The 16605-nt window shown below is 38.8% G+C and overlaps 1 protein-coding gene across 10 annotated transcripts in view; it reads right to left on the bottom strand.

Moving 5' to 3' along the window:
• LOC122429743 (cytidine monophosphate-N-acetylneuraminic acid hydroxylase) overlaps positions 1–16605 on the bottom strand; it is an 84803-nt gene that overhangs the window by 24125 nt on the left and 44073 nt on the right. For all 10 annotated transcript variants that reach the window (XM_043450348.1, XM_043450349.1, XM_043450350.1 and 7 more), the window contains 6 exons: positions 15581–15672; positions 7634–7743; positions 5535–5725; positions 1624–1771; positions 1219–1300; positions 435–572 (listed from right to left, as the gene is read on the bottom strand). In XM_043450348.1, coding sequence (XP_043306283.1) covers positions 435–572; positions 1219–1300; positions 1624–1771; positions 5535–5725; positions 7634–7743; positions 15581–15672 — 761 coding nt within the window. The remainder of the gene's footprint in view (positions 1–434; positions 573–1218; positions 1301–1623; positions 1772–5534; positions 5726–7633; positions 7744–15580; positions 15673–16605) is intronic.

Below are 16605 nucleotides of genomic sequence, written 5' to 3'. Positions count from 1 at the left end.
TAGAGGGGCTTCTTTTGCCCCATCCCTCCCTGGTATGAGCATTCCACCAAGCCAAGGGCATATGCCTACCTCAAGGTGCCCACACTCTATTCTGAACCTCATACCAAGAGCATTTAAGCCTGGAATACCAAGTCAGACTCTTCCTGTTCTGCTCTATGGTCTACGTCAAGAATCCAGTTGATCCAAATGATTCTTTTTCTTGACTTATCCTGAAATGCTCCCTAATCCCCTTAGTGTTTCTTTCATGCCCCATCAGCACACTTTGAGCTGGGAGCTTTAGTCTGTAATCTGTGATTTGCAAGTCTGGTTTCCCAGTAAGACTGTAAGCTTCTCGCAGGGAAGAACCATGTTTTAGTTATCTTTGTATTGATTTGCAAAGCATTTAGCAAAGTGCCATGCCTGCTCCCTGGCATCACTCTGATATAAAGTATTACCAGTAAACTTTCCACCACTGAAAGTCATCGGAAAGCCTGACGCTCCTCCGGCAAAATCACTCATCATTAAATCAACCTTCACAGGCAGCCTTCCTCCATTGGGTCTGGTGCAATCCACTGTGTTGAGTATTTTATGACCTGTGGAAAAATTACGCGGCATAAATACTCAAGGTGAAATCTTGAACACCAGAGTTTGAAATCCCAGGCCAACAAAATCAAACTCCTCCTGTCTGATTCAGTTGGTTCTGGATGAGGATAATAATCAAGATCATAGATAGACTACTTTCATTAGCCAACTATCTTCAGATGTTGAGCTCAAATGATGCAGGGGGAAAAATAACCAAATCAACACAAATCTCTCAAATTTTTGGAAATTCTATTTAATGACTGCTGGGGTAAAGCCATCTTCTCACAAGAAAAGCAGAAGTATATGATTACATTACATAATAATATGTCAATATGAAAGTAAAACATTCAATAAAGGCAGTTTTGAAGATGTTACCATAGGGGAAATAAAGAGTATCTGTTCCCTTATGAAAAAAATCTTTGCACCTGTCACCACACAGAGTATGTTACTGCTAAATTTTTCTCTGAGTGACAGATTTTCTGAGATTATCTCAGTGACAGTCCATTTTCCTAAGACAGGGATAGAATATACTATATCTTATGGAAAATGAAGATGGAAGAAGAAGATGAAGATAGGATGGAACTTTGGATAGCTATCATTATCCTTCCTACCAAGAGCATGTTTCATTTTTCATTGCTGATGAAAATAAGAGAATACCTTTGTATTCCATGATAATGCAAGTGTCCATTTCAGGATGAACGCCATCCATCAGGATCATGAATCGGAGATTTTTGTCTACCTGGAATTTAACAATAAAACCAACAACTGTTTATGTCAGTTTGGCTTTTTGTTCAATATTTGAGTAAATGATCATCTCTTCTGGAAAGAAATCCCTTTTATTCAGAATTGGATTTATTATCCAGTAAAGTCATACCATTGATTGATGGAGAGAAAAACTACTTTTTATTTTAGTTCAAATAGAGGTTTATACAGTAATACATACTTGCATAGTACTACATATGGAAAAAGTAAGCCATTGTTTCTTCAGTATTAAAGCAACTACCAAAACTTTACCCCCAGAAAATATAACTGAAAAGTGTGGAAAAAACACTGATATCTGACCTGCTGCCATATTCCAAATGGCACTACATTGATATTAGTCAACTGGACACCACTCTGATTCAGATTCCAAAATACAGGTCTTTCTGTTTTTCCAACATAAATGGGGATATCTGGTCTTCTCCCAGCAAGCTTCTTCAGTGTAGGGTAGCTAGGATCAGAAAGATGGGAAGTTTGAAAGGTGAAAAAATTGGATCGTCTAGTATGAGACTGTTTGCTCCTCACACCAACATGTTGACCAAGAAGCAAGGAACAGAAAAACCAGACCCTCCCCAGAGTCAAAAAAACAGGGTTTTCCCTCAAGGTTGACTGTAACAATGAGGGGAATTTCTTAGCAGATTTCTCTTTACTGGGAAGACATATCATACACCACACTGTGTACATCAAACCAGGAGTGCAAATTCCATTTTCCATACTGATGCTGCTTTGAGCAAGGGTAGTTCTAACAGAAGGTACAAAGTGGAAAATTCCTGCTGAAGAGGTTTCTGGTAGGTGAAGGTCTCCAGAATCTTCATTTTTTCTCACCTCTCAACCAGCAGCTCCCAATAAAAGAAAGGTCTTGGTCATAAAATGAGGAGAACCTATGAACTGCCCATCATTAGGGGTGCTTTTTCAACCATCAACAGATTGATAGCCACACGGTGGCATACAGAATGAATTATTTGTCCTTAAGGAGAGTTGGTTACCAGCTAGGCAAGACAGTAAAATTTAGTGTAGAAGAAAACAACATTCACCATTTGGAGTAATTCCAACTCAGTATGCAATTAACCATCCGAGCACTTTTGAACATCTTCACAGATTGTCAACTCTCATTTCTGAGCATTCATTACATCAAAGGATTATATACTACTGTAGGGTGTGGCAAAACATGAATAAGAAGCAAAAGGCTGTTTAGGTAACATATATCAATCATGGTGTTAGGCATTTTCACTAGTATTTTATTTATGGTATTTTATTTCCTCTCACCAAATAAAAAAAAAAGCTCTATGTTTGTTTTCAATAAATAAGAACACATACTCAGAAATATATGGCTAACAAATAGCAAATTGGTATTCAAATTCAGATTTTCTGATCCTAAACTTAGTGCTTCTTCTACTAGAAGGCAATTTCGACTTAAATGAATATGCTGTCTGAGTATAATGTCAGGAGAAATAAGATATTTAATAAGAAAAGCATAAACAAAATCAGCATATCAGCACTTATTAACTACATTTAATAACTACTCATTAACTAATATTCAAGTTCCAGACCTATATTAAATACGTAGAATCTGGCGGGGAAAAAATCAAGGATTCTTTGAATATGTCTTCAATCTCTGGGTTAAGCAACTAAATCTTCTACTTTAAGGGACTTCAGGAGTTAGGATAGGTTATTCTAAAATCAATGTTTAATGCTTTGTGATTTTTAAGTTGTTGAAAATTCTCACAGGCATCGATAAATATTATTCATTAGGATACCCATGTGTGCTGCTGCTAAGTGGTTTAAGTTGTATCCTTCTCTTTGTGACCCTATGGACTGTGCCTGCCAGGCTCTTCTGTCCATGGGATTCTCCAAGCAAGAATACTGGAGTTGGTTGCCACACCCTCCTCCCGGGGGTTTTCCAGACCCAGAGATTGAAACCGTATCTCTTAATATCACCTACATTGGCAGGCGGGTACTTTACCACTAGCACCATCTGGGAAGCCCAATATAATACTCATATATTTACATAACAAATCACATTTGTTTGACTAAAGACTGTTTTCTAAAATACCCTGGGCTTTCCCGCTTGCTTTTCCCTTGGTGGCTCAGATGGTAAATGCAGGAGACCAGGGTTCAATCCCTGGGAAGATCCCCTAGAGTAGGAAATAGCAAACTACTCCAGTATTCTTGCCTGGAAAATTCCATGAACAGAGGAGCCTGCTGGGCTACAGTCCATGGGGTCACAGAGTCTGATGCAACTGAGCAACTAACACACAGGACCATGGGCATCTTTTAACAGGTACTACAAAGCAATCACTTAGTTTATGTGATACTGTTTTCTCTATACAACCTGCATAAAATTAGTCCCACATGGTGTTATTACACAATGCATGAACCCAGAACTTTCATAATTCTGCAGTTGTACATCTTTGGTTCCAGAAGCTTGCATGGATCAAAGGCATCACGCAGTCCATAGCAGATTTTTAATCTTAGCACAATATCCCAGTTGGTGATGTTCAGTTTTTGTGTATTGCAGGTAATTTATTACTAAAGCAGCTAGCTACTTAAGTTTTTAGTTTCCTTAAAGAGAAGAGAGAGAACATATTCATGCCTTAGAGATCTCATATGGTTTCAACAGAAAAATCAAGGGGCTGGTCAACCAGCAGACATACTTCCCCTCATCATGGGCATTTCTATCAAAGAGTCTCCTTCATGTGAACTTTGTCACATAAAGTCACAGCAAAGAAAAATAAGGTGAAATTGCTTCATGTTAGAACAAGTGAGCAGGGCTGTATGTTTATATCAGCACTCGAGAGGCTGTGACACAAACTTCTAAATAAGGATGAAGAAGGAGGACCCTGAAATGAAACCAGTGGTTGGAAATCTGACCCCATCTCTTCTGGTAACTGTTCATTTGCAAATGGGTATGGTTTTATAAATTCAAGCTCCTCTTTCTCCTTTCTGTTGACCATTATAAATTAGAGGGAGGTGGAAGGGGGGGATTGGGATGGGGAATACATGTAAATCCATGGCTGATTCATGTCAATGTATGACAAAAACCACCACAATATTGTAAAGTAATTAGCCTCCAACTAATAAAAATAAATGAAAATAAAAATCCTGTGATCAATCACAATGGAAATGAATATTAAAAAAAGAAAGTATAAAAATAAAAAATAAATAAATAAATAAAATAAATAAATTCAAGCTCCTTTTTCTCCTTTCTGTTGATGATTATGAATTCAAACTCCTTTCTCTCCTTCCTGTTGATGACCTGGGTTAAGGAAGTTTCAGTTCCTATCCTTCACATCACACAGCTGTGTTTTCAATAAAGGATGAAGTGGACTCAGGGTTCAAAAGGTGGGAGCTCATTGTTGTTGAAATGCTATGAACCAAGAGTTGGCAAATCACAGCGACCTGCTGCTATAATCTACGAATGCCTTTTACCTTTTTAAATGGTTGAGAAGGAAATCAAAAGGACAATCCTATCTGGTGACCCATGAAAACTTTATGATAATCACATGTCATTGTCCATAAATCAGATTTATTAGAAGACAGTCAGGCTGACTGAGGCCCATTTATGACTGCTCTTGTAGTACCACAGTTGAACTAAGTCACTGTAACACCAACCATATGGCTTGTAAAACTGAGAAGAGTTACACCCTGTGTACTGGTCCCTGCCATAAAACTTGAACTGGAAAAGGGAGTTGACATTCATGATCCTTAAACCTAGACTTTTATCAAGTAGCCTGAGGGTGGGAAGTGAGAGTGTGGAGGGTTATTAACTCCTGTCTTCCTCCCACAATGGCCCCTTTTGCATTTGTAATGGTATAAAGCATGAAAATATCTTCCCTCATAGCTCAGTTGGTAAAGAATCTGCCTGCAAGGCAGGAGACCCAGCTTCGATTCCTGGGTTGGGAAGATCCCTTAGAGAAAGAAATGGCAACCCACTCCAGATTCTTGACTGGAGAATCCCACCAACAGAGGAGCCTGACAGACTAGAGTCCATGGGGTCACAGGAGTCGGACATGACTTAGCGACTAAACCACCAAAGCATGAAAACACTTTAAAAATTATGCTACACAAACATACGCATTTATCCAAGTTATTTCTCTTCTTATCAGTCCCACTGAATCGGCCTCAAATTGAGCAGGGATCACAAAAGAACCTGAAAACCAGTGATGCCATTACTGCAGCATTTCCTTCAGAGTTCACGGCTCAGACTTCATTACCTCAGGTGGTCTGAGTGCATGTGACTGATGTAAATTAGGTCCGCTTGGCACAGCCTCTCCAGCCAATCAGATGGAGGCTCATGTAGTAACCACCATCCTCGGGCAAAAGCAGGACCCGTTAACCAAGGGTCAAACACCATCCTCTTGTCCCCCAGCTTGAGGTCCATGCAGGCATGAGTAAGGTATGTTATCTGTCAGAAGACAGTGAGAATCACATTATTGAGTCATCATCCGTCAGCAACAATGAACTGGCCTGGTTAGCGGACAAGTCACGTTGGAGAACTTTGCTCCTGAGCATGTTCAGTGAGGTGGAGACCTTTATATAGAAAACAACTCCGGGCACACATCACTGCTTTGTTAGGAAAGAAATGCTCACGGTGGATTTCAGGTGTCAGACCAATTGATTCATCCAATTCTACTCTATCTAAATTAGCTCCTGAATGCTTATTTACAGTCTGCACTGCAGAATATCTTTTGCCATCAGTCCTTCAAAGCACGATTTACAAGGAAAGGCAGTTAAAGATGTGATGGCAGATACTTGGGGATTTAATAGCCAGACTGGCTGGAAATAGCCACCGAATGAATGATGAATGATTCCTGGTGGGTTTGAGGCAGGAGACGGTGGGCCCTGGCTGGGCAGCTGGAGTCTGTCCCCTGAGGACACATACTCCAAGACAAAGATAATAGCAGGAAGGAGGAGAAACTGAGCCCTGTCCAGATAAGAGATAAAAAGATCACCCGTTCTTCATTCTTAAGGTCAAGGAGACTTTCCAACTGCACACGCACAGAGAGGCTACTCAGAGGTCAAATAGGGAGGGGACACCACCACACAGTAAGTGATGTGGACCTTCCCGTAGGCCTCCTCACTAGAATCCACCTTGGCTAAGAGATGCGGGTGCACATATGGGAGGACCCCGAGATGAGCCAAACACGACTCAGAACTAGGTCAAGCAAGACAATGGCCAAAGGAAACCCCAAAGAAATGCCCCACGTAAGTGATTTACACTACCACGATGGCGTGACTCTTGCTCTCTGAACCCTCTATCTATTCACATGTACATCTCTCCTCCTAATAAATACTTTATCTGTTTCACTACTTTCCATCTCTTCATTGAAATTTATTTCTACAAAGCAGACAAACCATGGCCCCTGACCCTCGCGGTCCAGGGGCTAGGATTCGGCGTTCTCGCTGCCGCAGCCTGACGTCCATCTCTGGTGGGGGAACTGAGATCCTGCTTTGAGTTGCTGCAGGCGGAGGCCACCTGAGATCGGCCTGGCATAGCCACGCAGCCTGGAGAAACAGAACTTGTGAGACTTTCTCTTCTAACTTACCTGCTGACTCGCTCAGGGAGTCAGGGTCCTCTGAGGATGGCTATCAACAATGACTAAGAAGCTGGCACAGACTCGAGGATTCTAAATTAGGGCTTCACTCCTTTCCTCTGGTCTGGCACTCCCAGAGGACAAAGGGAAAAACCCAGAGCAGAGATAAGGGCGTAGAAACTCCAGGGTGAGAAGCCAAAGCAGAGGGTACAGAGAGGTCAGCAAACCAAATTCAGGTGATTATGCCGATTCTGGATAGGGTCCCATTTGCTTCCTCAGAAAAGTTAACAACCGATTTCCACAAGCTTCCCAGATACATCGGAAAAATTCATTTTGGATTGTTTAATTCTCCCAAACTACCAAAGCTTTTTCTCTGGAGGAAACTCTTTTAAAGGTAGGAAGTGAACAAAGTTTGTGAAGATCTCAGGGCAACATGCAGAGATAGACAACTGGTCGTTTCATCTAATAGTGATTTGGAATCAAGGGAAATTTCTGAATTTCTTCCATAGTTTTGCATGACTCTCCTTTGGGACCTCTGCTAAAAGGTTTTCTGCTTTGTTGTTGTTGTTGTTGTTGTTTTTCTGGATATATTACCTTGTAATCCCTGCCAAGTTCTGGGTGTTTCTAAAAAATTTGCTCAAGAGTTCAGGATAACTATACGGTAAGTCCTAACCAAGAATATTCAAGGTAATATAAAATATATATATATATGTGTGTGTGTGTATATATCTTAGTTTGATTTTTGTTTTTAAGATAATTATAATTTAATGTTTCCTTACCTGCACTTCCCCAAAAGCCAAATCTTCAGGAGGTCTGGGCTCTGAATCCCAGGGGTTAGGAGGATTCAGTTCTAAAAGCAAAAGTTCATTTTCTTCACTCTTTTCCACAACTAGAACCAAAGGGGAATGAATCTGAATTAATAACAACAACAAAATGATGTTTAAAAAGCATCACTGAAATAGAAATGTACGGCTCAGGTACTCAGAGTTCAAAAATCAAAGGAAATCAGAAACAAAAAGCAATGCTAATTTAGGTCAAGCAATATCTACTGAGATGAGGGCTGAAGACTGACACCCATTCATTTCTTTTATTCATACTACACTTAAGGAGCTCATGGAATCTCAGGTATGTCAGGTATGTTTTATGTCTTAAGCTGAGTGCTGGGCACATGGTGGTTTATTATTTTTATATCTTTTAAATACTGTTTAAGAATTTAATAGAAACATATTAATTAACATTTTCCTAATAAGAGTTATCAACTTATTTAATAACAAAACACAACTGGCTTTCTTAATAAAATCAGAAATACACAAAGGACATTTAATATCACCACTATTATTAAACTGTGTCCTTGAAAATGCAAGCAATACAATAAAGATACATTTTATTATTATTTTCAGGCTATATTGTTGCTGGAAAACAGTGTCATGAAATAGAAAAAGTGCTGGATTTAGAAACATCAGGGTGGGGATTGTGACTGGGCTGCTTATTATCAATATCCTGGGCTGCAGTTGCCTGATCATAAAATAGTTATGACACATACTTCATAGAGTTGTTGTAGGCAGTAAACAATATAAGAGATCCAACAGTGTCCAGCACTATGCCTGGCACAGAGAAAGCATTTAATCAATAATAATATTATTATAGCATATCTTCGAAGAATGAAGAGTTAAAGAGAAAGCTCAGTATTGACAAGACTATATACTATTAATAACAAATATCAATTCAAAAGTACAAAGTATTACGGGAGATTCTCAGAAAACTGCATTGATATCCACTTGTAAGGATTTTCCTTCTTTAGAATTGTTCTCTCTTAAGAAAAGCAGGACAAGAAATGTGTGTGCTCAGCTGCTCAGTCATGTCTGACTCTTTGTGACCCCATGAACTGTAGCCCACCAGGCTCCTCTGTCCATGGGATTTTCCAGGCAAGAATACTGGAGTGGATTGCTACTTCCTACACCAGGGGATCTTCCCAACCCAGGGATTGAACCCACGTTTCCTACATCTCCTGCGTTGGGAGGTGGATTCTTTACCACCATTGCAACCTGGGAAGCCCCAGTTATTAAGTAACAGTTATTAAACAGCTTTAATATTCTAGGAGAGGGTGAAAAAGGAAGGGCTATCTAACAACGGTGCTGTGCAACTGGTTATTTAAGTATTCTAGTTTATTATCTAGTTTATTAAAAACACAATGAGGCATTTCCAAGTGGCTAAAGATAGAATACAAAGGGAGGACTTCTAAATTTAATAGCAATGGAAACAATTCCAGTGGAAAATCTGAATATATACAAATGTAAGATGAAAAAGTTCTACCACCAACAAAAACTGGCAAACAGGTTTGGAAAATACATTAGCATCATACTTGAGGAACAAGCTTAATTTAAAACAACAGTGATGCTATTTTTTGATTCAAAGGAGAAAAGTCTGAAAAACTAAGAATGCCTCAAGCTGGTAAAGTATGAGGAAAAAGGAGAGCTTATTAACTAGTTAGAGGGTCATTCTAAAAATTGGGTCATTCTAAAAATTGGACTGTAATGCAATACATATTAAAGAATGGATGAATGAATAATGGCCTCATTCATTCATTTAGGACCTCAAGTAAAGAGGACGAGGTTAACCGTATTTTTTAGTTCATGACACATTATATTCAGTCCAAGCAAAGCTACTTACTTACTTATTTATTTACTTATTCCCTTTATCTGTTTCCCATTGTTATTTCTCTCTCCTCTCCTACAGGATTATCATTTGAATGCTCGTGCAAAGTATGCATTATATTTTATGTGTACATTTTACTTCATATAAATGGTACTGGGTCTCCAGTCTGTTTCTTACTCTTTTTCACTCTATACTCTGTTTTTAAGATTCTTTCATGTTGCCACGTGTACATCTAGTCCACTTCCTCTAACTGTAGTTAGTATTCTGTGGTTTACCACACTTTACTGATTTACCCTCCTTATGGTGGACCCACAGACTCCACCACAACAAGATTTCTCTGGTGCATACACAGAAGAGAGACTGATGGATCACGGTGTATGGTCCATAAACCTCCTATGACTAGTCACAGTTGGATTATTTTCTAGCCTAGCTGCACCAGCCACACCTCCACCACATGCATGAAGATTTTTATATCTTTATATCTCTGACAACATCTGGCAGTTCCTTGGTTTATTTTTATCAACAAAAAAAAAAACCCTACAGTAACATCTCATTGCTTTGGTTAGCAGTTTTCCGATAATTAACGAATTTAAGCATATTTTCATATGCTTATTGACCTTTGGGGATTCTTTTGTAAAATGCTAGTTGATATCCGTTCTTCATTTTTGTATTGAGCTTCCTATCCTTTCTTGTCAATTTGCTTTACTTAAGGGAATGGCAACCCACTCCAGTATTCTTGCCTGGGAAATCCTCTGGACAGAGGAGCCTGGAAGGTTACAGTCCATGGGGTCACAAAGAATTGGACAGGACTGAGTGACTAACCACTTTCTTTTTCTTCTTATATGTTAGATCATATTCCCCTGTTGGTTATAAATATTGAAAAATAATCACCCAAACTATTATATGTCTTTGTCTGTGTCCTCCGTTCAGCAGAAATCTTTGGTACTGATGAATTCATATTTACCAGGGTTTTGTGTGTGTGCGTAGGCAGGGGGTTGCCTTTTGAGCTGTGCTTTTGAAATGTTGTTTGTCAGGAAGTCACCAACCTCTAGGTCACAAAGATATTCTACACTTCTTCTGTTACTTTTACAGTCTTACCTTTCTCATTTAGGTTATTAGTCCCTGTGGAGCCCATCTTTACGTTAAGGTGCACAAAATGTTAAATATGGGTAAATACATTAATTGGGTGTATGTGTGAAAGTCGCTCAGTCATGTCCGACTCTTTGCAACCCCATGGACTGTAGCCCATTAGGCTCCTCTGTCCATGGGATTCTCCAGGCAATATGCTAGAATGGGTTGCCATTTCCTTCTCCAGGGGATTTTCCTGACCCAGGGATCAAACCCGGGTCTCCCACATTGCAGGTAGACTCTTTACTGAGCCACCAGGGAAGCTCCCCCCAAAATACATTGATTAGTCAAACCCTTTTGCCAGTAATGCAACTATCTTACAAAAACAATTCCAAGAACAAAGAAGTTCTTAAGCATAAAGATCACAGTTTTGGTTTTGAAGGAAAAAAAAAAAAAAAAAATCTGTGAACAGTATAAATGTCAACAGCAGAGAACTGGCTAAATAAATTAATATTTAATGTAGGCATACTTACAATCATATATATATAGAATCTGACATATTATGGCTAATGTAATATTAACAAGACAAAAACAGTATACAAAAATAATATATAGAGTAATTATAATTAGTTATAAAAGTATGCCTAAAAAGATGACTGAAGATGGGACTAGACTGAAAATCAACAAAGAAACAGAAGATTTGAACAACACTATAAACCAACCAGATCCAAATACAGAATACACATTCTTCTCAGGTACATGTGAAATATCTCCACAAACCAGTACAAACCATATGTTAGACCATAAAACAAATGCCAATAAATTTAAAAGTTTCAAGTCATATAAAGTATGTTCCCTGACCACAATGAAATGAAATTAGATACCAATAAGAGAAGAAAGTTGGAAAATTCAGAAATATGTAGAAAGAAACAATATACTTCTAAATACAAATGGTTTGAAGAAGAAAATCACAAGAGAAGTTAGAAAATACTTTGAGACAAATAAAAATGAAAATATAACATGCTGAAACTTATGGAATGCAGCTAAAACAGTGCAGTGCATAGAATGAAATTTACACCAGTACACATCTGTAATTAAAAAGAAGATCTCAAGTAAAAAACCTAACCTTCCATCTCACGAAATTAGAAAAAGAGACATAAACTAAACCCCAAACAAACAGGTTGGATGCATGAGACAAGTGCTCAGGGCTGGTGCATCCCATAGGGATGGGATGAGGAGGGAGGCGGGAGTGGGGATTGGGATGGGGAACACATGTAAATCCGTGGCTGATTCATGTCAATGTATAGCAAAAACCACCACAATATTGTAAAGTAATTAGCCTCCAACTAATAAAAATAAATGAAAAAAAAAAACCACACACACAAAAAAACAAAACAAACAAAAGAAAGGAAATATTTAAAAGTTAGAGCTAAAATAAACAGAATTGATACTAGAAAAATAAGAAAAAATGAAAACAGGAATATGTTCTTTGAAAAGATTAACAAAATTTTCAAACCTTCAGCTAGACTAATAAAAGAGAGAAAGGGCTCAAATTACTAAAATCAAGGATGAAAAAGGGGATGTTACTATCAACTTTATGGAATAAAAAAGAATACAAAGAAATATTATGATTATTATACATCAACAAATTGATAACCCAGATGAAATGAGAAATTCCTAGGAAGAATCAAATTAACAAAACTGACGAGAAGAAATAGAATACCTGAGAAGACCCAAAACAAATAACGGATTTAATTAGTAAACAAAAACCTTCACAAACATTAGTCTAAGCCTAGATAGCTTCACTGGTGAATCTGACCTAACGACTAAAGAAGAACCAACACCAATACTTTCATAAACTCTTCCAATAAATAGAAGAGGAGGGAATACTTCCCAACTTACTTTATGAGGGCAATCTTATTACCCTGATCCCAGGATCAGACAAAGATATCACACAAAAGGAAAACTACAGACCAATATTCCTGACAAATTTTGTTGTTGTTGTTGTTTAGCTGCTCCGTCATGTCTGACTCTTTGTGACCCCATGGACTGCAGCCCGCCAGGCTCTTCTTTCTTGCCTAGGAAAGAATACCGGAGCAGGTTGCCATTTCCTACTCCAGGGGATCTTCCTGACCCAGGGATCAAACACGTGTCTCCTGCATTGGCAGGCAGATTATTTACCATTGAGTCATCTGGGTGGGAATCCTTACAAACATAGACATAAAAATCCTTAACCAAATATTAACAAATACAATTTAGCAATGTAAAAAAGAATTGTAGCCATGACCAAGTGGGGTTTATGCCAGCTTGGTTCAATACAGAAAAAGCCACAGAGGCATAAAATAGATTAGTGATTGCCAGGGGCTGAAGGAAGAGGGGAATGGGAGTGACTGCTAATAGTTATAAGGTTTCTTTTGGGGATGGTGAGAATGTTCTGGAATTAGAGAGTGGTGGTAAGGGCACAATATATGAAAATATTAAAAACCATTGAGCTGCACACTCTAAAAGGGTGAATTTTATAGTACATGAATTATATCTCAATTAAAAGGAGAAGGAGAAGGCTGGGGAGAGAGAGGAAGGGGAACTCGGTGACAACTGGAAGAAAAGATGCCTAAACAGAGGTTGTCTTGAGGCCATGGGAGTATAGGTGAGCATCTTCTTCCTTCTACTTTCCTGACTTCTACCTTTTTAATGATGATCATATCCCATGAAAGAGAAGGATGGCTTGGTCTCATGTGAACTGAGATTATTCAATTCTATGATTTATAAATAATAATTTTTTGTGGTAGGGAATCACTACAGCATTGGTAGCACTGAACTGAAAAGTGGACTCGGTTAAAATTTTCCACTCTCTCCGCATTTCCTCACTGGGGCAAAAGCTGAAAACTTCAGCGCGTCTTGTTACCACCTGCCCTCCACTGGCCTGCTGTCACCTCTGGCCAGAAACCCTCTACATCAGTTTCCACCTTCAATCTATTTTCCATTTGATCAACTTTCTGCTGAGTGGGAAATCCCTTCCTCTTGCTCCAAAGGTCCAAATCACAGGGGAGATGTGTGGATTATTTAAGACGTACATAAAAAAAAAGTCTTCTTTTTTATTGGAGTATAATTATACTCCAATAAACTTTACAATAAGACTTTCCAATAAGACTTTCCAATGTCATTCTAGTTTCTGCTGTACAATGAAGTAAGTCAGCTAGAGATATATATGTATCTGTTGCTATATATATACATCTCCCCTCCCTCCTTCCCACCCCACCTCCAATCCACCCTTCTAGGTCATCGCAGAGCACCAAGCTGAGCTCCCTGTGCTAAAGAGCAGCTTCCCACTAGCTGTCTATTCCAAAAGACTTCGAAGTTTTGTAAAAGCCCTTAAGCAGCTATAAATTTCTGGGTTACATACTCATTAAGCTGATAGTCTATTGTCCTCTAACTTACACAGTTTAATAATTTCAAACCTTTGCTTCTTACCTGTTTTCTGCCAAATAAATTTAACAGTATTTGTATAGTGCGTGTTACTAGCTCCTGTTAACAAGCAGTCTGCAGGTTTCCTAAGCTAGCTCAACAGACATGGAGTGGGGCTTACTGACAAAAGAAGCTAGTGGTTCCAGGTATCCTTTTGAGCGACGGGGGAGGATGTACTTGCCGTCAAAGGAATTAGCAACTTTCCCCAGAATAACCTGCTGTCACATCTCTTTGGGGGTGAACAGGAAAGGATATGCATCTCAGTGACAACTCTGCTCTGGGAACTGGGAGAATGCCTTGGCAGGCCACACCCTTCTTTAAAAAATGATTAGGTGTTGGTCTCACCAAGACATCTGGACAACAGTGGCCCTAGTATCCTATCCCATGTACAATAATTCGAGCCTGAAAAAGATGTAGAGCTGGTGTAAACACAGTTTCCAGTCTGGAGGTCCAGGCAGGAAGCCCTCCATTTAGCTCCCTTAACAGATAACCAGTGTTAAGACTGCCCTCATCCACACTGCTTATGCATATACATTTCTCATAATTGTGTCATACTATATGTAACATTTATAATCTGCCTTTTTTCTTTATCTATCAAAAATCTCTAATTATTTTAATTCCTTCAATAGTATCACTTTTAAGACACAGTGGAATTATTTTTAAAGTTTCGATTATTTTCAATTTTTCTCTTTAGATAGTATTGCTATGAATGAACATTCTCATACTTATATCTTTTGAAATATCAAGGATTATCAAGATCTTAGGACATAGCCTTGGATGTGGAATTGCCAGGTCAAAGGGATGCATATTTTTCAGTGTGTTAGGAAACTCACTGGAGAGTTTTAAGCAGGGGAATGACATGAATTAATTTTGATTTTTAAAATATCAGCCTTGTATACCTGAAGGGCTTCCCTGGTGGCTCAGATAGTAAAGAATCCACCTGCAATGCAGAAGACCTGGGTTCGATCTCTGAGCTGGGAGGATCCTCTGGAGAAGGGCATGGCAACCCACTCCAGTATTCTTGTATGGAGAATTCCATGGACAGAGGAGCCTGGCAGGCTACAGTCCACGGGGTCACAAAGAGTCAGACACGTTTGAGCAACTTGAAACTAACACAACACTGTAAATCAACTATACTCCAATACAAAATAAATATTAAATTAAAAATATATATCAATCTGGGTGCTATAAGCAGAATGAACTGCAGGAAGCAAGCACAGAAGCAGGGAGTCCAGTCATGCAGACAAAGGATGACTTTTTCTTAATCCATCTTTGTTTCTGTTAATACCCAGGACCACGGTTTACACCTGACATGATCTCATCAAAGACTTACTGAACAAATGAGTGAATGAACCAAGGCACCTTCTGAAGAAATTCTGTTTAGAATTTTCAGTGTTAATTATTTTTAAAAGACTTAATGTCCACAGGTTAAAGTCAGACCGTAACCAAAGCTCCAAGTGAAATTGGAAACAAGTTGACAAGAAGGTCCCCAATAATAGTGACAGCAGAAAACGTTGATCAATATGGAAGCCATTTACCTAGTTCATCTTGACAGAAGCTGCCAGGAGGGTTGATATACTTCATGGTGCTCACATCCAACTTCCAGTTGTGTTTTGTACATCTAACGGACCTGGATGAAAAATTGTCCTTAGGTTTAGGAAATGGTGTAAATAAAAATTAATCTTATTGGGCTTACATGCATTATAAACAACTATAGCTGGTTGAACACAAAATTCATGAGAGGAAAACTATTAATAGCTAAGGCTCAAATATCCAAGGAAATATAGACTAATCATCAGTAGGTAATTGTAAAAGTGAAGATAGGGCTTCCCTGGTGGTTCAGTGGTAAAGAATCTGTGTGCCAATGCAGGAGACACAGGTTCGATCCCTGATCTGGGAAGATCCCACATGCTGAGGAGCAGCTAAGCCTGTGGGCCACACTATTGAACCTGTGCTCCAGAGCCCAGGAGTCGCAACTACTGAGCCCATGTGTAGCAATGACCAAAGTCCACGCACTCTAGAGTCCGTGTTCCACAACAAGAGAAGCCACCACAATGAGAAGCCTGCACAACGAGAGAGCAGCCCCCACCCCCTGCAACTAGAGAAGGCCTGCTCAGCAACCAAGGCCCAGCATTAAAAAAATGGTAACAAATAAATTATTAAAAAATTGCTTAAAAAGCAGTGAAGATAAATGGCACATCATGAAATAATACATGTTAGAGATCAACAAAGCCATCAGAATAAAGTCAGCTTTAGGGATAGCTCTCATAAAAAAGCTAAGCTGGTTAAGATCCAACTGAGGCCAACATGAGGAAAGAATGTAGTGATAAAGACAAATCTATGATTTATGATCATTCTACAAACCTTGGTCCCTATTATAGTGTACTGAATCTAAGTTCAACTTGAATTTGTATTTTTTGAGATGAAACGACTTCCTTATGGTTTAAGATTTCAGAGCATGGTTGCCAAAATACAGGATGCCCAGTTAAATATGAATTTCAGATAAATAACAATTTAAAAATATGTCTCACACAATATTTTACATACACTGGAAATTCATCAT

This window comes from Cervus canadensis, chromosome 28 (assembly GCF_019320065.1).
Source record: "Cervus canadensis isolate Bull #8, Minnesota chromosome 28, ASM1932006v1, whole genome shotgun sequence".
In the NCBI taxonomy this organism is placed as follows: Eukaryota; Metazoa; Chordata; class Mammalia; order Artiodactyla; family Cervidae; genus Cervus; species Cervus canadensis.
Note: the sequence above shows the minus strand (reverse complement) of the source record. Positions and strands in the feature narration are given on the sequence as shown.